This window comes from Monopterus albus, unplaced genomic scaffold, assembly GCF_001952655.1.
Source record: "Monopterus albus unplaced genomic scaffold, M_albus_1.0 scaffold141.1, whole genome shotgun sequence".
Taxonomy (NCBI): Eukaryota; Metazoa; Chordata; class Actinopteri; order Synbranchiformes; family Synbranchidae; genus Monopterus; species Monopterus albus.
The window spans coordinates 226,926-248,511 of NW_018128021.1; the positions used below are offsets into that span (position 1 = coordinate 226,926).

General features: G+C 43.3%; 1 protein-coding gene across 6 annotated transcripts in view; it reads left to right on the forward strand.

Annotated features, from left to right (window-relative positions):
* The window catches only part of meis2a (Meis homeobox 2a), an 84,658-nt gene that overhangs the window by 8,744 nt on the left and 54,328 nt on the right, over nt 1–21,586 (forward strand). For all 6 annotated transcript variants that reach the window (XM_020613986.1, XM_020613983.1, XM_020613981.1 and 3 more), the window contains one exon: nt 4,405–4,519. In XM_020613986.1, coding sequence (XP_020469642.1) covers nt 4,405–4,519 — 115 coding nt within the window. The remainder of the gene's footprint in view (nt 1–4,404; nt 4,520–21,586) is intronic.

Genomic DNA, 21,586 nt, shown 5'->3' on the forward strand with positions numbered 1-21,586 from the left:
CAACAAGCTTTGTTCTCCGCAGGGGCCGACTATGTTTGGATCTCTCCTTCCCTTCTCATGAAAAGAGTGCATCCTTGACTTAGACCCTTCTCTGTGTTCCACACAACTGTTTGTGATGGTGGGATATCTGGCTTTACATTTCCTATCTGAATCGTGTTCGGAGGCAGGGCACTGCTGGCAGGCATATCTGCCAATTTCATATTTTGGATGTGTTTTTGATGCATGCCAAAACCATGAACCACAATAACAATCTCATTTTTTAATTTAAGCTCTTCCTTCTGAAGACATATTTGTACATGTAATGTGCCATTCACCACAGTGGAAAAAAGTTGTTTTTGCCTCAGAGAAAGTTTTGAGCATAAATACAATCAGTCAATCCCTCGTGTCTGTTAAAACACGTTGTGGTGAATTATTAGCTGCTAAATTAAGGACTCCTTCTATTCAGGATAACTGGGGTATTTTAAATACTCAGCTGTTCAGCGGCGAAGCACCTACTCTTTTCTAATGTGGCTGTCTATAATTATGTGCTCAACCCAACAAAAATGTGTGAGGAGTTGTTGTTTTTTTTCCCCTGTTTATGCCATGTGGCAAGATGTGTCTTGAAATGTCAGCTCGCTCTATGATTTACAGTCCTGTGTGCTTGTGTTGTGTCAGCAGTTCTGTACATGTTCAGCATGGGATCCCTGTAGCTGCTCCTCACAGTGGCAATACAGCATACACACTGACACACACATACAGCGTGAGTCATTCTCAGCCTGCCTAACACTGCTACCACGCCAACAGATTTCTTCCCTTCCCTTCAGCTTCCAGGGGAATTTGACGGGAAATTCAATGATGCAGCTAAATCAATTTTATTTGAAATTCCTAGGGATGTAGGCAGAGTGCAGTGAGGGAAGTGAGATTGTGCCAGGCAGGTGTTTGTAAATGAGAAACAGGGGACAGGAGCAGAGAAGACAGCAGCATTCTCCTGCTCTCCTGTGGCCTGGCTGCACTACAAGCCTTCCTCCCCATATTGTCTCCTGCTTTTATATTAATTACAACTTGTATTATCAGCTGCCAGTTGCTAACCCCAGCAAATAGAAAAGACTTCCCCTAGAGACCACACTTCTTTTGTATCTTATTCTCTATCTAGTTCTGTTGTGTTTGTGTGTATGTGTGCGTTTCTGCCTGCACATGCATGTGTGTTTGGTTGCTGGCGTTCTCCTCCTACTCCTGGTAACACTACTCTTTAACACAATTAGTGAAGAGCATGGAGTGAACCATGTTTGACTCCTAATTATGCCCAGCTTTAGGGAATAGTCACATGGGCTAGAGACCTTTTTTCCTCTCCTCAAATGTTTTTTTTTTTTTTTTGAGGATTTCTTGTGTAGGTTGAAGAAGTCTGTTTGGGTGATTTGATTTTTTTTTTACAACTTGTTTGAACTTTATTAGACCCATGGGGGTTGCGACAAAATGGTTGTGTGTGTTTGTGTTTCATGCTGTGGTGTCTGATGATGCACCCACCATAGCTCAGAGAGGGCCACTAAATTATTCATGGGGAGGAAAGGCTGTTGCTTTTGTCGCCTTGTTCAGCATGGAAAGTTAACACTGTTGTTTTGATATTTGTTGTCTTGTTTTGCAGACGGGGTTATGTATGAGAAGAGACTTACAGATATTATAAGAAAAGTGCGTACTTCACTGAAAATATCCACTGCATATGCACAAGTTATAGTATTCACTCTACTATTATTAGGTCACATGACATCCCGGGGTCTGCTTTTTACCCTTTAAGAGCAAACTAACAAAGCACTATCTATATTCCTGCATATGGGCCCACTAAACTCACAGGGCAGCAAATCAAGGTAAAATATTCTCCTTAACACCACTAGCTGAGATGTATTTGAATTTAATTTAGTGCCAGTATCATTAAAAATGACACATTACTCTGCAATGATAGCTAAATTAAGCTCTATCGATTCAGCTGTTGCATTAAAACCATGCTGTGGCCATAGCTGGCAAGTGTTGGAGGGAGAGAGCACAGGAGAGAGTGCGTGTGAGAGCAGCAAGCATAGTCTTTTCTGTCTCGTGTTTCGCCAGCAGTGGGTGTCTCATTGTGAGGAAGTAGAACCCAGTCATTTTCTTCTCTTGGAGCAACAGCAGCCTGTTCGGAGTGCACTGAGCCTCGCTATGTTTAAGTACATTATGCACTCTGGGAGTCTGGGAGTTTTACCACTCTTTCTTCCTTCCCTCCATGTTCCGTATGACTAAGATACAATCAGAGTGTGTGCGAGGTTGATGGGCTTTTCCCTCATTAGTACATTTTACTCAGCCTGTGTTGACAATAACATAGAATTACTATAACAACAGACCTTGTTCCTGTGAAATATACCATGTGTTGATCAGTGGCCCAGAAAGCGATCACACATCACAATTACCTATCCGTCTCAGAACAGGGACACCTTTCTCTCTACTTGCTTTGGAGGGCTAGAATCCATGCATGGCCGATTGTTCACACCTTTATTTGGATCCCTCTTCTGAGTAATTCTCTGAGCTCTTCATCTCATTGCCATCCGGTGAACAGCTGACGCTGAGAGTGCCTTGAGTGGAGCGGAGGGTCTGAAGGGCCTTGTGTGTTTCTGTCTGCTCTTTTCAGCTCCAAGCTGTTTGAGAAAACAGCCCTGCTTCCCCCAAAAACTTAGCAGATAAAAGGGCCTTGCTTACAGGCATGGCAGAAGCCTCGCCTCTGCAGCAGAACAAGCAGCAGCATATCAGGACTGCGCACCCAGGGGAGCTCAGCAGACGCTTGTCTTATAGCCTCTGTTTCCCTGCAAACCTCCCTTAGTCTCCAGGCTCTATCCTGTCTGTCCTCCTCCAGTACAACTTACTCCGACTCGTGCACCAAAGCAGGCAGGCAGACTCCTCTCCAGCAGGAGCTTGGGGAGAAGACGTTCATCTAGATCGCTACTGAAGTTAGACAAAATGGTAAAAAAAAAAGCTTTCTTTGTTGGAATATTCTATAGTGTGTACTTTTTTTTTCTGATTTCACATGTCTATACGTGTGTGTATGAAGGTGGAAAATAGCCATAGTGGGAACTGAGAAGTGGGTTGAGGTTTGTGGGAAGCCTTGGTGCAGGCTTGTATTTGTTTGGCTTGGGCTCTGCTCAAGGGATGGCTTCTCTCGGGCCCCAGACAACGCCAGGATTTACGTTCACCACCATTTTGTCATCCTGGTCAGGTGACATGTTAAATTGGGAAAGACTAGTGAGGGTTGTGTGAGCTATGAAGCTGTATCAGCTCTGTGTGAGAAGCCATTTGGTATGACTGAGCCTGTGTGTTTGCAGGTGTGAGTGTAGTAAATGACGTGATCAGTCTGTCCCTCCACTGCCTGAATGACAGAGGAAATTCCACCTCCAGTCTGCCTTCATGTGGCACTGATAAAGCCTTTCCTGTACAGTAGAAAATCCTGTTTCCCTGTGTGCACGGACAGGGCAATGGGAATGATCAGGAAAGAGAGGAGGAGGAGAGAAAATGAACTGTAGACAGAGAGAAGGAGAAAAAGAAAGTCGCCTTGAAAGCAATAGATTTGTTTATGGACATTTCTTTAAAGTTAGCCAAAACAGAGTCAACACTTTTTTCAGTATGTGTTTGTATATATAAAAATGAGTTTGTGTGCATGTGTTTATGATTCTTGGTCTATTATTTCATTAGCATGTGCATATAAGCGTAATTCTGAAAGCCTTTGCGGGCATGTGTATATGTCAATGTGGGCGTGGACACATTTTTCCCAGATTAGCAGGAGAATCACTGTCATATCTTATTTTCATTTCTGACAGTGGTAATGATTAATGGTAATTGTGGTGTGTTTGGACTTTTTACCTCTATATTTCTCACTTGACACGGAAGTCTCAGTTGGTTCTGGTATAAACAAACTCCACTGGGCTCTTCCGTATGTGTTTAGACAATTACTCACGAGTGCTTTACTTGCAATGTTCAAAATCAAATGCCACATTAACGGTGTTGTGTTTTGCTCTCATGCATTAATGAAACACTTTGATTACAGTGTTTTGACTTATTGCCAACTGCTTTAGTGCATTAGTTTCTTTCTATTCATCTATGATTATAGTGGCATCGCTGATTGTCTGCTAGCTTGGAACTAGGCAGTGGGGCTCCTCTTCTTGCCAGGAGAATATAAGCAGGCCAAGGACCCTCACAGTGCCTGTAGACTTACAAATGTCACTCTCACATATCCAGCATATTCACATTGTCTCCCTCTCTCTCTCTTTCTGTTTCTCTCCCTCTATACTTTCCACTCTTCCCCTTCTCCCCCTTCCTGCTCTCTCTGCTCCTGGTTTGTGGTTTGGACGGGGAATGTGGATGGATGCATGGATGGATCCCACGCTTGCTTTCTCTCTTTTCAAACCTCAGAACCCAGCTTCCTGGAGAGACCATGATGACGCCACCTCCACACACTCAGCCGGCACACCGGGGCCCTCCAGCGGGGGACATGCTTCACAGAGTGGTGACAACAGCAGTGAACAAGGTAAGCCTGCACAGAAATGGGCATGCTTATGCACACATGCTCACACACATATAATCATGCATGCAATTGTGCACCGAAGCGCTAACACATCATCATATATACGTAGATAAAGGCACATATCAATATGGGACATATTAATCATCAGGCATATGTAGAGATGCCAACACCTCACTTTAACCCTACGGTGAATAGATGGCACCTCTCTCTACACAGGCCTTCCTTTTTTTCACATTGGATTATCCTGCTTTTTGACTGGCGTCCATGTAAACACATAGTCACACCTAAAAATGAATATGCTTATCCACTTTTACAGTCACTATAACGCACTAACCTGGCAAAGGGCGTTCCAAAATGTTGCTATTTCGAGAGCTGAACAAAAGCTGGTGATTAACAGTATATTCCTGCCAGTTCTTCATTTAAACCATATTAAGTTTGCTCACAGACCCTAATTATGTCTCAGTGAGCCTTATGTTTTCTTAGTTTGAGACCTGCCAAACAGTAATAATGCATTTCACAACAACTGTATTTGAATTTATTATAGATAGTGAGTACATCAGCAGCCATCTTCCTAGTGTTTTTGTTATGGTTTGCATCAGTTTTGTCATAAAAGCATATGCTACTAGTTGAATTTCGAGGTGAGGTCAAACATCAATGCACTGCAAAGTTAGAAATGTGTATTAAATGCAACTACCTAAACTAAAAAACAAATGATGACAGTTCTTGGCCTTACTTTTCTTGCCTACCCCTTGTTTTGAATGCACCAAAATCTCCTATCACTGGTGGCAGAGAAAGAGAGCGAGAAAGAGAGTGTGAGAGAGAGAGAGAGTGTTTGTTTTTGTCTCTCTCGTTCTGTATTCGTGTGTGCCCTCTGGCAGTGTCCAGGGTTTTGCATGAAATTTCATCACACTGTCTACACACTAAAACGCTCCGACACACACGTACACCAGCTCTCTCACAGAGTAGAGCTGCTTGCTGTTTCCATTCAGGGCTATCATTTTGCCAATGAGCGATCAAAAGTATCGATGGGATGTATGTCTGTGGTGGGGCTGTTTAAATCATCTCCTCCTCTTCAGACAGAAGCAGTAGTTGCAGCTTCTGAAGCATTACCGACCACAGACAGAGGGCCACAGCAGACCTCTGTGGTTGGCTATGTCAGGACTAGTGGTTGGCTGTTGTCAGGCTCATCGGAGGAGGGCAAATGATAGCTAAGCCTTGGCTAAGCAACGGGTTGTGTCTTTCTAAGTATATATAATGTGGCACTTAATTGATCTTGATAGGGATCATTGTCCTCTTGCTTTCCCTCTGTAGAGCTGGCAGAGTGAGGTGACAGATACAAGACACTGTCTTGCTTAAGGATACTTCAGCAGTGCAGCTGGCACAGGGCTTACTCTCTCACAGGCATTCTCATTAAATGCAAGGCATTAATAATGAACAGCAATCTAAAAATTTTAAAATAAATTTAAGAAATTGCAGTTTTGAAGAAATTGTTTTCTCATTTGGATGTAATAATATTAGCTAAAACAATGTAAGGTAGCATGTCAAAAGACAGAGCACAGGAGTTTTTGCACACATCTTACAATCGCAAGTAGCCTAGGAGATGAAGACTGCAGGAACAACAGAGAGGGGGGCTGAGAGAAAGAAATGCACTACCTATTGATTATCTTACACACATAAGTACAAGTGACCTGTAATCCACAGAGCACTTATCGACTCCTCTCCCCACCGTATCCAGTAACAGCGGATCAATACAGGCCAAGACAGTTACGGTACAGCATCGTGCACTGGGCCAAGTGAACTAGATCGGGGCCAGAGCCTGACCTACACTGAGGAGTGCTAAATTCCAGCTTCACCGGCTTAAAGTGTTTTGAGGTAAAAACAAAGTAAGCTTCCTAGAAAAGAAGAAGAGATTTAAAAGAAGGCAAAGCGAGAGTCAATGAAGTACAGACGTGAATGAGTAGAGAAGGTGAAAAAGTAGGTACAGTGAGAAAAAAGAAACAGAGAGGAAAGAGAACAAGAGGCAGCTGATTTAATGGTCTAATGAGGCTGTCCTCCAGCCAGTTGTTTTGTGTAAGGCAGGCTCTGACCTTTCGCTCTGCTCGGTAGCCCCACTGCCTCATTTTTCACATTCTTGCAATTACGTTAACGCTTGAAGCGCTCGCTGACTCCCGACTGTGGCCCTTCCATTCTGACAGAACCTTCCCTCCCCAACCTCTCCACCTTTCCCTCCTCTCCTCCACTCCACTTTACTCCATGCATGAACTCGCCTCCTATCTCAATACATTTCCACATAAAATTTGTAGTCCCCACTCTCAAGTCCACAGAGAAAATGTGAGATGTGTGCTTCACTTCAGTAATGGGGTCTTTAACAGCTTGGCCCCTGTTAAAAGGGGTGATGATGTGGATCAGTTGAGGAAGACAAAATAGATGGGAGTGAGAGAGAGAGAGGAGAGGGAGAAAAAGTGCATGAGACCCACAGTGCTTTTTGGTTTCAGCTGCCAAGAAAAACATCAACTTTCTTCCACTGTTTTCCATCTTGAAAGGTGTATTGTTTGTGTGGCTTGAAAAACATTTACCTTGAAAATTGATCCCGAAGCATCAGCATGTTGAATATGCAACTCCAGTTCATATCTGACAATACTCAAGTCAAACTATGTTGATTTATCCTTTGCCTTTGGTTGATCTTAGGTGAGGGACAGTAGAATAAAGTTCAATATAACTCAAAATGTACTGCATCTATAGTCATACAGGACCCGAGATGGTCTTTGTGAACAGGGTTTACTTCCACAATCTCTGGCTTGTATTTCAACACTGAGCATTGCTCTGAACCTCTGCCAAAAAACTATTTAACAAGCAGGCAAATATGTATCACCCCTCTTGTGGAATAATTTATTGTCAAGCACTAAACCAAGGTGAAACATGCTCATAGCTGTCAGTAAAGATATCAGTTGAGAGTTTGACACATATGAAAAAGGTTTCAGTACAATATTCAGATCTGCAACCTCTCTCCAGCCTTGTTCTTAACTTTTACTTCTTGCCTTTCTCTGAATTTCCTACCAAAAAAGAAAATATCAATTATCACCCTCTGGGCAAAATTATGCACTTGCACTTCCTGACTCTTAGAGAGTGACTCCCTGTGTTCTGGCTAGATAAACAAATCTCAGCAGTTAAAGGGAGATGGTTCAGAAGGTAACACACAATAACTTCACTGGCTCTGTTTGCACATCATTTTGATTAACAGCCCCTTGGAACTCTTCCAGGCTTATCTAGAAACATCAGTTGCAGGGAGTTAAGCTTGATGAATGTGCATGCCTTCAGATAGCACTCGTTTCCAAGCAGGTGTCTGTAATATGCTAAACACCCAGAGTGTGATGGAGCAGCGTGATGAAATACTCTGCACATTTGCCTACACTGTACAGTCAAACACAGCAGAGTCAAATGCACACAGTCATAAACTGTAAATCCTCAGCACTGATTCAGCACGGTAGGTAATGTTTTTCACCTCATGCTGCATTTGCACGTCTGTGTGTACTTTAGCGCCAGTCCATACTTGTAATTATTACACATGCATGTCCACCAAATCCACATTAACATCTTGAGTGGTGAGCAAAAGCCCTTTCTGTACAATTTCCCGATTCTACTGTAGATGCAAAAGACTCAACAGAACAGCGGAAAAAGCGTTTTGTACATTTTCTCAGCAATTGAGCAATCCCTACACTCTGTGGATAGACAGGCTCCCCAGAGAGACCGACAGAGGCAGAGATGGAGAGAGAGGAAGGAAGAGAGAGAGCTTGAGTGTCTGACTCCAAGGGAGCATGCTGTGCTTGATGGTGTTGTGGTACACGTTGTGTGTGCGAGTGTGTTTGTGTGGGGAGCGTGGTGAGCTCCTCTGGCCCTGGCCAGGGGCCCCACTCAGCAAGGTCTTTGTGGTTGAACTCACTGGGGACACATACACACACACACACACACACACACACACAACTCCCTGTGTCCGCCCAGAGTCCCAGCATGAACAAGAGCTGTTGAATCTGGCATTTTCAAAACCTTTGGCTTTACTTTTTTTTTTTTACAGCTACATTTAGTACTCAAGAAGAAAGACAGATAGAGGAAAAATGTAGCCACAACTGTGAAAGCATTACAATATCTGCTAAACACCAGCTAGAAGCCTTGTTGCATTTTAGTAGCCTATACTTCAGCTCTGGAGTGATCAGTGAGGTGTGTCTGTATATATAAAATATATGGTGTTTGTTTGTGTGTGTGGGCATGCATGTGCGTGTGCTAGCTGGTTTCCTCTAAGTGCCTGTTAGAGTTTAATTTAGTGTTGTAATTAAAGCTGAACACTGGCCCATAAACAACAGATAAACAATAAAGCAGACCCAAGCCCTGCTGTTTCATGGCTTTCCCTCCCAGCTGTTGGAGCACTGATAATTTTTACATAGTACCCCATCACGCCACAACCACAACGCTGAAGCAACAAGGGTGTGTGTGTGTGTGTGTGTGTGTGCGTTTGTAGTAAATGGGTATATTTTTGTGTGTGATGGCAGGGGTTGAACAAAACAGGCCAAAGACATACATAAAAACACAGGATATGTCCACTTCCCCTCTCAAAAAAAAAAAAAGTGTAAGAGGAGCAGACTGCCTATGTAGCTACTTACAAAACCAGCTCAGTGGCAACTTCGATCACAAAAACATTAAACCAAGCGCAGACATAATGTGCATAACTTGCAAAATCTTGCCCTCAGTGACAGCAAATGGAAGCACTTAAATGGAAGACAAGCTAAAGATACTGTATACCTGGTTAATAAGGATAACAATGGCACAGTGCTTCTCAGTAAACTACTGTGTGCAATTTAGCCTTGTCACTACAGCCACATGTTAGTCAAGTGTCTGTTGTGAAAACAGCGCAATATGTCTGTCTGATGGTTTGGTGGGAAGGGGTAGGGCCATTGTTGAAAGCGGAGATGAGTTGCTGTGGAGGGGGAGAAAACACCGTACGAAGGGGATACTTTCATGATCCCATTAGCATAAGAGAGGTTAAATTATTCATGTGGAGTGCTTTATCTATGGGGAAAAGTATAGTTAATGCACATAGTTTTAAAATGGATCTCTCCCTGCCTCACACTCTAACACCAGATTCTTGCTGGATTCAGCATTCACGGGCATTTACGGGAATGGCTGTCACTCTCCCTTGCATACACACACATAGACATAGTGTGTATGGGCATATGTGTGCACTTTCTTAAGCGCTGCTGTGCTTCAAGCTGTGTTAGGTTCACCCCCTCTCTTCCTACCTCTAAAGGTCCCTTTCTCATCCTCGCTCTCCCTCTCTTTCCATTTATTCCTCCATCTCTCGAACTTTTTCCCCCTCCCCATTCTTACTGCCTCCCTCACACTCCTCTCTTCACTCACCCTTCTCTGTCTCGCTCTCAGTACCGCAGACTACCTGGCCCCCATCCAAAATGTGATTAAAGAGAATGATTAGCTCCCTCAGCTCCCTCCTTCCTTCCTCCCTTGCCCTCTCTCTCTTCTTTTTTCTGTCTGTCTTTCTTCTGACCCTGCGTTATGTTCTTAGAGCCTATAGATTACCAGAGGAAAAAAACATGAAAACGGTGAAAGAAAAGCAACTGTTAAAAGGACGAGGGCTGCCAGTAGAGTTAGCTCTACTTCCAGTAACAGTCTTCTACCCACAGCATCACCACCACTCTGTACTTTCATCCACACTGGAGCTCAAGATTTCCCACTCTTCCTCTCAGTGTCTCCTTTCCACTTCTTCTCTCTTTCTCCCTCTCCTTTCTGCCTCTGCGCCGGCTGGGGCCTGGTCCCTCTGGTCCATAATCATGAACAGACCCCCAGTGTGACCTGGCTCAACAGAGCCCAGCCCCGCTTGGCCGGGAACTGAGTCCTATACACAGCAGGAAAGGCACATGAACTGGGGCAGCCTAATGCGCAAACTAATGTTTGGAGAACATAGGGAAAAAATTACCCATATTATTCTGACAGCAGCTGAGGAGAATGTCATTTGCACCATTAAGGAAAAGCTTGGGGGAAGCTATTTTTTCTTTCTTTCTTTTCTTCTCTTTCAGTCTGTCTCTGAACAGAAGATGAAGACCAGCTTATCTGGGAGTGAGTTGAGTATAATTAAGAAGCAGAAAGGAAACTGTTGCAGGGAAGTAATCACGATTGAAATACAGTAAAAGAAGGGGAGTGATTTTTTTTTCTCCATTTTACCCAAAGGTTCAGGCCAAAAACAAAGACAGAGTGCAGTGCTGTTGTTCATTATGCAGTTGGGTTACACACCCATGTTCCATTCCTGATTACTCCAGTGCACATGGTGATGAAGAGGTGTGCACAAGGGTCTGATGTAATATGGCTAAAAGGGATTTGAGCACATGTCCCAAAGGGTATTTCCACGTCCATTAATGCTGTTGCTGCTGTATTTTCACAAGCATGACAGCGCTTTGGTTCTTTAAAAGGAGAGTGTTTTCCCAGGAAATTTTCTGTCTTGTTTCAGCAGGCTAGCCTGAAGGGGGTCAGCCAAGAAGTCACCCTTAAGAGGTGATAATCCAATTGCTCTAGTCCTCACCAGGTTTGTTTTCTCCTTGTCTGGCAGTGTGTTTGTGTGTGTTTACAGAAAGTGTAAGCATGCGTGTGTGAATGTAATGGACACAGAATGGGAGGCAGAGGCAGCAAGATGCCACCGGTTTCTTCTGTGTCCAACCCTGGGCCCCATTCTAGATTAGAGAGAGGTTATGGAGGCTAAGTCTGTCAAAGGCACACCTGCAGGGAAACTCCAAAACCCCCTGACTGCCAGCTTACACAGGCCCGTTTAAGGTGTGCTTATTTGGAGTTTAACCCTGACTTCAAATGTCCTTTCCCTCTCTCCCCCTTTGTGTTTGACCAATGGGCCTTGTGGTATTTTACTTTCTTTCCTTTCTCCTGCCTCCCTTGGCTCTTTAATCTCTTCCACCACCCCCACCCTCCCAATACTCCTCCTCCTAATGTCCGAACCCCACATCACAGCTAAAGTCCCTCCCAAAAGACAGCACGCGGTTGAGTAGCGTGGCTTAGCAAGGCCAGCTGTAGCTTGTTCGGTTGCTGTGTGGTTTTCTCTTGTATTAACTAGGGTTTACACACTGAAGCATATTTGGGACTGAGCAGAGCAGCTATACCCTACAGGTAGTGCTTTAACCATGATGCCACCATCCGAGAGAGTGTGAGGATTATAAAGGAAGTGTTACGATCCAAGTTTTTCCTCTCTGCTGCTGCTGATTTTCACACACAAATCTTTCACGTTTATGTAAAGCTTTTGAGGACATTATGCAAGATAAGCTCATTTTCTAGTCTGATTCCCACTCCAGTACATGCTTTAATGATTCTTTAAGCCAAAGGCTGCTTTTTTAGGCATAATAGCACTCCCGTGGTCTCTCAGTTTCCACGAAGCCAGAGTGCTTTTTCTACACCTGATCACTTTTGTTCACCCATTTTATGGCTTTTGGGAAGCAGGCAGAGGTGAGCGGTTAGTGCCACGAGCCCTAATGTTTATTGGAAGCAAGCATCTAATAATTTTTGATTACCCCAGAGGAGGTATTAGCCATGTTAGTCGGCAAGGATAATTTTTTATTTACATGCCCCAAGCAGTGAGCACTCTAAAGGAAGACTGGAGCTAAATGCGCAACAAAATGAATCAAACATGCCAAACGAAACGTTCCATCCTGGCTGGCTGCAGGGCTGAAGCTGAGAAAAGCTTCATTATGCATTTATCATAATTCATTTAGCGGGTTATCAATTTGCAGAATACAGAGAAGATGTTTGGAGGGTGAAGCAAGAACACCATATCAAACGAAGGAAGAGAAAAAGGAACAAGGGAATGCAAGATGAAAAGAAGTAAGATACTCAAAGATTTGTAGCTCAGTGCCTGGATGGTTTAGAATATTGTTTCAATTACACACTTTTCCATGTTCTGAGGCAATTAAATGGTGCAATCTCTTCTATTTTACTAGTGCCACACTCCGCCCCCTAAAAAAAGCAGAAGCTGATTTCCCTTTAATGAAAGCTCTGGAATTCTCCGTGCTACAATTTTCGTTGAGAGTGAAGCTACACAGAGACGTTCTAGTTCAAATATTGTCTTTCTGCTCATTTAGGGTTGCTCTTTGTTTGGCCTCTGCCCTGCTTACTCATGGAGTTTTTGTATCTGTCTCTCGGTGTAGATTTCAGGACAGTTACTACATGTTTTCATTTTTCTCGCTTGGCAACACATGCAAAGAAAAAGACCTTTTGAAGCATCATTCCCTCTGCCATCAGGCAAGGATGACTAAGGCTCCATTAGAACAATTGGAGGAAATGTAAGGAGACAGGGAGTGTTTAAAAGAATAAAAACACCCAGAAAACAGCACTTATCACAATCTTGTGATAACCAGTGCTTTCTTTCATTATCTAAACGCAGAAACCTCCACCTTGGAAAAATTCCCCTTGCTTTATAGCTTCAATTAAAAATAAAACAATGAAAACAGAGAGGTAGAAAAAAGGCTGTGTGTGTGTGTGTGTGTGTGTGTGTGTGTGTGGAGGGGGGTGCTTTGTTTAGAACGAATGCTTACTCCCAGGGATGCAGTCCTTAGACAACTAAGTGTCTGCAGGAGACATCTGTGAAGCCTGACCTTGTGACCTCAGAAAGAATGCTCTTAAGGTGTGGGGAAAACTGCCTTTACCACTGCATCATGGCCTACAGGACAGCCCAGCAGCAGCACAACAAACACAACCACTACAGAAAATAACAGCGAAACACGCAAACAGTTGATGAAAAAAACTAAAAAAAAACAAGAATGAAGTGGGGGAAAAATGTGATTAGCGAGATTAAGAGATTTTGTAAAAATCAGGGGAAAGAATGTGAAGGAGAGAAAAGAGTCATAAGAAAAAGCAAGAAGAAGAATAGACAGAAGAAAACAGAGAGAGAGAGAAATAAGAGGCAGATAACAGCAACAGAAAACACAGACGGACTTGGTCTGAACTGTGCCTTACAGGCCTGGCTGTCTCTTCATCTTTTGGCCCCCCCCATGAGATCATTTTCATCCTTTATGAGTCAAAAGGAAGCCCGGTTGAAAATGAAAGGTTACACAAGCTAGAGCTCAAGCCCTCAGAGTGAGAGAGAAGATCCCTGCTGCAAGGGCCCTGCTGCTATTCAAAGCACCTGCCATTGTGTGGGCGCCCATCCAGGCCTATTGTTGTGCAGAAATTAGTCGTGCTCCCTTTGGCTGCCTTCGGCTCCAGAGGCATGCGGCAGACCCCCTGGTTGTTTTGGGTTCAGATATGTGGTTCGATAGATGCGTGGCCCCGGCTACCATCACCACTGACTGTGGCCCTTTGGCCTGTCTCCCACTGCATAGTATCATTCTGCAATTTTTTTTTTTTCATCCACTCTCTGTTGTTCATTTCTTAAGAACACTTTCTGGCCAACATTCCTATAGTTTTCTCTTTCTATCTTTTTTCACTCTTACTCGCCTCTCTCCTTTGGTGTATATGCTTATTGTTCTTAGAGCACCCTCATTATACCCTTGGTTATATTTTAAGGGCCTCTCTCTTTGATTTTGGTTTCATGGGGAGTGAGTGGTGGGCTGGTGGGAGCTCTAAGGCTGGCCCAGCTCTCAGGGCTCCTCACTCAGCGTCTCGGAGAGTGGGCTTGGGGGTATTGTTGTGCTGGGCGCTGCTGCAGAAACAATGATGCTACTGCTAGTGCAGGGGGTGGAAGTGAGGGGAAAATTGAAAAGTCAATAACGAAGGCCGCACATAAAAAAGAAAAGAGAGGGTGAAACAAAAGGAGACGAAGAGCTTCAAAAAGCTGAGAGCAATAGAGCACTGCTAATTAATAGCATCAGAGGAAGAGCTTCTTTTCTTCCTTCTAGAACTTTAACGCTGCATATTAACTTGCAAACCTAGGCGATTAAGAGCTCACATTGTGAGTCAGGTCCATCACACTGCCAGACCAACCAACAGCAATGTTTGTGACAGACGACTGTAAATGCCTCATTTAGAAAATTAAAAACAACCAAAGAATGCATTAAGCGGCCAGGAAAACACAAGTGGCTGCATAATGTAATTCAATCATAACTTTATGAAACTACTGACTCAATCTCTGCTCTAAAATATAAATAAAATTGACAAAATCTTAACTAACACCATTTCATATAATGTAGTCCAGTACAATATCAACATGAAGTATAAAACTGGAATAAATCCAAAAATCTCACTTTTTAAGATAGTGTATTTAATCTCATTACATGTACAATGTAGGCATGTTTATATTCATATGCATTTGTGTCTCAGCATTTTGTCAAGCTGTAGCCTTAAACTAATATAAATTGTTCTTAAAGTAGATCGTTCTTGCTTCCCCTTTTAATGCAAATAATCAAAAGCTCAGCTTCATAAGCACAGTGAAATATGAATGTTGGTGAGTCAGTGAGGAGGAGTGGGAGTAATCTGAACCAAGGCTTTACTATTTGTATTTTTCACATTAGTAACAGGCTCCTCTCTCACTGCTCCTGCCATAGCAGTTTCCACTACAAACAGCTGTCAAGCCCCTAAAATCAAAATTAGTGCCATAGAATTGGATCTTAATGAAATGAGCTGCTGGATTTACCTTAAGGAGCAGGGCGGACAGTCAATACCAGCCTCATCAAAGCCCTCTCTCTGCATGCTGCACTCCCATTAACGAAAGGAAATAGTCTCAAGTAAATGTATTAAGCACTACTTCCACCTTCTAATTATATTTTTCCCTTCTACTTTCATAATTCATTCACCCTTTCATTAGTTCTTAACATTGAAAAAAGGCTTTTAACTGGCTCTTCTGTCTTCATTGTGTCACCAGTTATTTGTCATTGTGGATTACAGGAATGTCAGAGAAGTCTATGTTGTATACTGGGGATAAATGTAGTGTCTCACCAGAGCTACGGTTCTGGAAATATTTTTCTTTAGGGCTCAAGAGCTTTTTCCTCACAAAAAAATGCAACGCTACTTCCATAATATCACACAGAATATTGTAGCATTCATTTTTACACCATGGAATCCACACTTTGAACTCCCCCTACTTCCTATAGAAAGAGGTGAATGTGTGCCAAGGCCCAGTGTCCTCCACTAGGCCTTGGTTATTGACTTGTAAAGGAGCTAGTAGGTGAGGGGTCTTGACAAGACATGAGCGGCTGACTCTCTTTTAAAGCTATATCAAATTTCTCTGCTAGTTGGCTCCCTGGAGAGACCTGCTCTACCCTCTGTTGATCAGACTCTCACTTCAAGCTGTATGGAAAAATGCAACAATCAAAAGAATGAAGGAGTAGTTTTGTGAAAGGAGATGCTCCTGTTCTGTATGCCATGATTCCCTGTTAGAGAATGAAAGTGAGGGTGGAGGGAGAGGGAGTGAAGCAATCAGCTGCTAGGTGAAAGAGCTGGATCTAAGAGTACCTGTATTTTCTCAGTATGCCAGAATAACACTTATTCATATGGATGTTTTGGTGAGTTGTGTAAAATAGACTCATCACTAAGGGAATCTGCACTTGTGAGGGTGTGATAAACATAACAGCAAAGTGTATTTGCAAGAGGGCATACAAAGCAGTCAACAACTAAGTAAGATCCACTCCTCGCAGATCTGACTAATTTATGAGGGTAAACTGTACTGAAAGAGAGGGAGATGCAGGTGGAGGGAGGAAGTTTTCATTGACTTGCCAGAGCAGGCCAAGCCAAAGCCCTGGAGGGATCTTTCTCAGTTTGAACTTTATCAGGGGCTACGCTTAATCAATAAACTATTGGAAAAAGAATTAATTACTAAAGCAGAATAAAACAGCTGCATTTTAAACCGAGGATTCATCAATTCTGTAATCTCTTGGTTACAGCTCAGGTGTCAAGAGGATCATTTCAACCCCATGTAATGAGGAACTGTGGGAGTTTACCCCACCTCTCTACTGTCCTCCTCCTCCACTTCCCCAGCTACTACCCTACACTTCCTCATCACGTTATTTTCCTTCCCGTCTTTTTCTGTCATTTCATTTCCCACCTTTTGTTTGCCATCTACCTACAGTGTCTTCTTTTTTTTTACACTTCCCCTGTTCCCTTGCACCATCTAACAGACCAGCTGTATTTCACTCTCAACCCCAAACCCTTGCTACATTCTCTTCCCACCAAATTCCTGTCTTTGTGGGGATGGAAGGAAGGAGTATTAAACTTGAAATCTCTGGTACGAAAGCTGACTGGAAGGGGACATTCCCGCTGCTGCAGCCATCAAGCCAGAAATTCCTTCACTCAGGCTGGGACACCACAACCAGTTTTGCAAAAAGGGTGAATATAGTAATGCACTCAGCCATTAAACAAAGCTCGTATCTGGGGTTACAATTGGTATGAACCATAACACCTGGAAATGATTCTGACCTTTGGTTAAATTACTTTTGATACCGAGGTTTGCAGTCTACCGTCTTGTCAGTAGCCAGGTTCCTCTTGTGTCTGCTATAACTGGCTTGCTCCTGCAGAAACCAGAGCGTGACGAGGGGGGGGGGGGGGGGGGGGGCAAACACAATTATATATTCCTTTTATAAAATGAACGGAGTGTGACAATCAAAGGAAAAGACTGGGTGTAAGGAAACAAATTGCCTATGGTGAACACATTAGAATTTTTGGGGACAGACAAGCCACATAGGGTGTATCCCTTCTGTCCACATAACCTTGGCCGCATCACCACCACCATACACCCTTCACAGCCCTTGACCCCAGTCTAAAGCCTGTAAACGGACTGTCCTTGACTCCCTATAATGGGGGATTTCAAGGCAAGTTGAGAAGGGGTTATGGGTGATGAATTGGGTTTTTAGTGAGCTCATTATGAAGCCAAACAGAGTTTAGACTGGCAGAGCGGGGCAACTGCGCAGTAATCAGTTCTGCTCGCTTTGTTCCCTGCCTCCAGGACATTTGTGTGAAAAAAAGAGAGAACGAGGAGAAGAAGAAAAAAAAATTCATGGCATTTAGCTGATGAGAGGGCTGCTGAGCAGAGGCTACAATCTGATGGTTGACTTGATGATTTATAAACCTTTTAATCCATTTACTCTCCCAACTTCCCAGTTCAAGGTAAAAACCCCTGTCGCTATTAAACTCTATACTTTGACGCCACTGTACATCAGATGTGGCAGAGATGTCTGTGATAAATCCAAGTTGTCCTTTTCAGTCAGTATAAAAGAAGTGTTTGTTTGTTTGATTTTAAACTGTAAGTGGAGGTAGAGAATTGCTGCTGATGTTGTTATCATACATTGCCTCAGACAATATAAATCACAGAAACCACACTGTTGACGCCGGCAGCCTAGATACAGCTGCTTTTTCTCGTGGTTTAGGTACAAGTCTGGTATTCTTCATTTCCTATAAAGCTTCACTAGCAGACGGATCCATATGATGCATCTCCATCTCTTTGTTTTTGTTATTTTGCTCTTTCTCATCTCTTTATACCCTGTTTTTACTCCATTATCATTCCAATGTAGAGCGATGTAGTCATTTTTAGGAAGCAAGAAGTGTGGAACCAGCTTGTTTTACTAATGATCATGCTTGTCTCCATCCAACATAGTGCCAATTGCTTTTGGGAAATACCTATTGTTTAATATTTAATGCAGCACCAAATCTTAGCATTATGGTATATTTCTCTGTGGCCACTGAGCCCTGTTCTCATGTTCTAATAATTATAAATCATAGAGAGAGTAGTGTCAATATATGCAGTTTTAACCAGTAAGAATAACTCTGTTGTACCATATTTGTTAAAGGAAGAAAGAAGTACATGGTCTAGGTAGACAGAAGCCAGGTTTGGGCTAGTACACTGGCAGATACATACACTTGTTTATTAAAAGAACAAGGGATGAACCAAAATTATTTGTAAGATTAATTAGTCCCAGTTGATTTCTAAGGGAAGAGCAGACGCAGTTTCGTCCTCAGTGTTGGAGTGCAGGGGGATTGGGGTGGAGTTGTCAGAGAGGCAGAAAGTGTGAAATGTCTGGTGGAGACCCAAAGCCCTTCATTAGCCACTGATCCCTGTCTGCTGAGTGAGGGGCAGTCATGGGCATCACAACTCCCTTTTAGTTCCCCCAAAAGAACGGGGTGAGGCGGTGGCGGGTAGCTCCCCCATCCCCTGCAATTTAGCCCTTTGCCATTCATGCAAATTGGGTCCTGACATCTGCAACAGCCTGCCTCTTTTCTTTTATACATCTTTATTCGATCTCCTTTCTTTGGCTCTTTATTCAACCTCAGATAAAGTCCCCTTTAGATCGCAGAGTCTTGTCTCATCTGACATAGATTTTTTTAAACATATGCCACATCTATGAAAAAAGCACTTTCTGTATGTTCACACACAGTATATATGTATAGAATTGGAGGACATTATTAAAAAAACAAAACAAAACAAGATCACAGGAGGTATAAGCAATCATTGTGTGACTCTCAAAGTCCCAATTTATGATGTAATAAGATAACTGTCATTGCATGTACCAGGTTAATTGCACCAGTAAATTTTAAGCTTTTGGCAGATGATATTCTTATTAAAAAAGAAAGCAAGAAAGGCAGTGACTCTGGAAATAAAGCACTAACCAGGCCATTGCCCCCCTTCCTCTTCCTCCCTTCTGGACAAACTACTCTTCTTTGGCTCCAGGGGAGAAGCTGAAAGGGGAGGGTGGCTTTGCTCCAGCCCATATTTTGGGTTAAAGGTAAAATAGCCTAACTGGCTATTTAAAACAAGTTTTACCTCCAACCCCACACCCTCACCCCTCCCCTCTTATTCTCTAGCTCCTTCCACTTCAACCTCACCCTCTATGGTAAGGCTATGCACTGTGGGGTCAACACTGTGCCTGTGAGAGGAGAGAGGCCTTGTATTGGTGGAGAGGCGATAGTTATCTCCAGCATTCCAGGGATGACAGAGAGATATCTGCCTGATGGCAGGGTTAGGGGGGCGTAGAGAAGGGGCGGAGAAGGGAGGGAGAAGAAGAGGTACAGGAGTTGTTGAGCAACTTCCCCCCACCTCCCCCCTTCATTTCCTCCCTGCTTTTCTTACTGCCTGACTGCCTCGCTTCCCCACACGTAGAAAAAAACCCCATCTAATTAGAAGTTCTTATTCCACTTCATTTAAGGGAACACTTAATGATGTGTTTTTGGGGGGGAGACAACTACACATTACTTCTCATGCAAAAGAAACCACTCAGACGTAGCAACCAGGATGCAGATACAGCTGTGTTTAAAGATGGAGGTTTGTCCTCATTTCTCTGGAGTGTCATGGCTATCGGAGGAGAGCGGTAGTCTTTTCTCCTTCACCTTTAGCCAGTGTCCTGGTGGTAACAGGAGGTGATAAAGAGGAGGCGGGTAGTGACATCTAAGTTTGGCAGGGAGTCTTGCTGAAGGAGAGAGTTTGTTGTAATTGCTCTGACAGATTTTAGGGCTGTTAATGACTCCGGCCTGAGTGCTACCAATTTGTCAGCATGCTTGCTGTTTACTAAGCTGTTGTTTTATGGTCCAGTGCAACGGGCTGCTGCTTGTTTAAGCACAGATCAGGAAATAATCAGCGTAAAATTCTGGCTGCAGTGGTGCAGCCACACTAAAACAGTCTCATTTAGAGGCGTCCTCTACTGTATGGATCTGAATAAGCACAGTAAACCATATGGTGTATGGTCACACAAAGACATGCACTGATGGGTTACTTGCTTTTAAAAATGGGATGCTCCAGCATATGTTTTATCATTAAAGGGATTATGTTCTACTTGTTATCGCTCATCTGTATTGTATGCTATGTGAGTGTGAAGCATATTGCTAGCATGTGGTTATAGCCAGAAGATCTGTAAGCTTTAGTCAGCACAGAGCAACAGAGGGCTGGCCATTCCGCTAGTGTGAATAGAGCCTCTAACATGTTTGTGTATGTGTGTGTGTGAGATAGATTCTGTGTGTCTCAAGAGCATGTGGTCCCAGAGCCGGCAAAGACCCCTTCGTAAATTCAGAGTAAATAAAAGGGGTAACCAGACGTACAAAAGAAGAGCCCCCACTGCTTCTCTCATTCGCTGCCATTTGGGGGACTGAATGTGCTAAATGCCGCTTATGTTGGCTGAAAAGTTGAGGAGAAAAAGGGGGAAAGGGAAAGCTCTAAATCCGCCTCTTCTTTTCTCTTCATTCTCTGCGGCCAAGCCTGCAGGGCTTGAGGTGGTGTAATAGGAGGGTGTTGGAGGGTCTGGTCATTATGGTGTGCTAAGGTAAAGGAGGGACAAAGCCAAAGGAGCTCCTACTATAACAAACTTCTTAGCTTCTGCTCTACATTCAGTCCTCTTTCCTTCTAACTCTTCTCATGAGTTTCTCCTCATTTGGGTGAGCTTGAGTGAACATGCCTGAGTAGTTTGGGCTGACATGAGGCGTAGGGGGTCGGTTGTAATTCGTCACTTTAAACACAGCTTCCATAAGCCACTCTTGCTTCATTACCCTGAAACAATTGTCAAGGCCCCCCTGCGCAAAATCACTGCTCAGGCTTATAGTATAGTACACACACAGCATCTACAGCTTGTCTAGAGGCTTTTCCGTAGGTGTACTAATAGTATAAGGACCAATAAGTCTGGAGTGCTACTTGATAACTAACCTTGACTGGTTTTGAATATGTATTCTAGCTGTTGAAGTCAATATTTATGCATGTATTGGTATATTGGAATGGCAGAGAAACAGAGGGAGGGCATTGTTGGCAAGCTGAAATATGTTTTACTCGTGGTCATAGCCATAATGCTTCAAGGGCTTACTAGACCTCTGTAGCTCCCTGTAGCTTGCCTTCTAAATCAAATCAAATCAAATCAAATTTGATTTGTATAGCGCAAAATCACAACAAAAGTCATCTCAGGACACTTTACAACGTAAGGTTTAGACCTTACTGTTATCAATATTATTACATAGGGAAAACCCAACAAATCCCCCTTGAGCAAGCACTTGGCGACAGTGGGGAGGAAAAACTCCCTTTAACGGAAGAAACCTGTTAGATTCACTCACTTGTCGGAGGTGAGTGAGTGAAGAAAGACAGACCCAGAGGGCTGACTTCAGTGCAAGCAC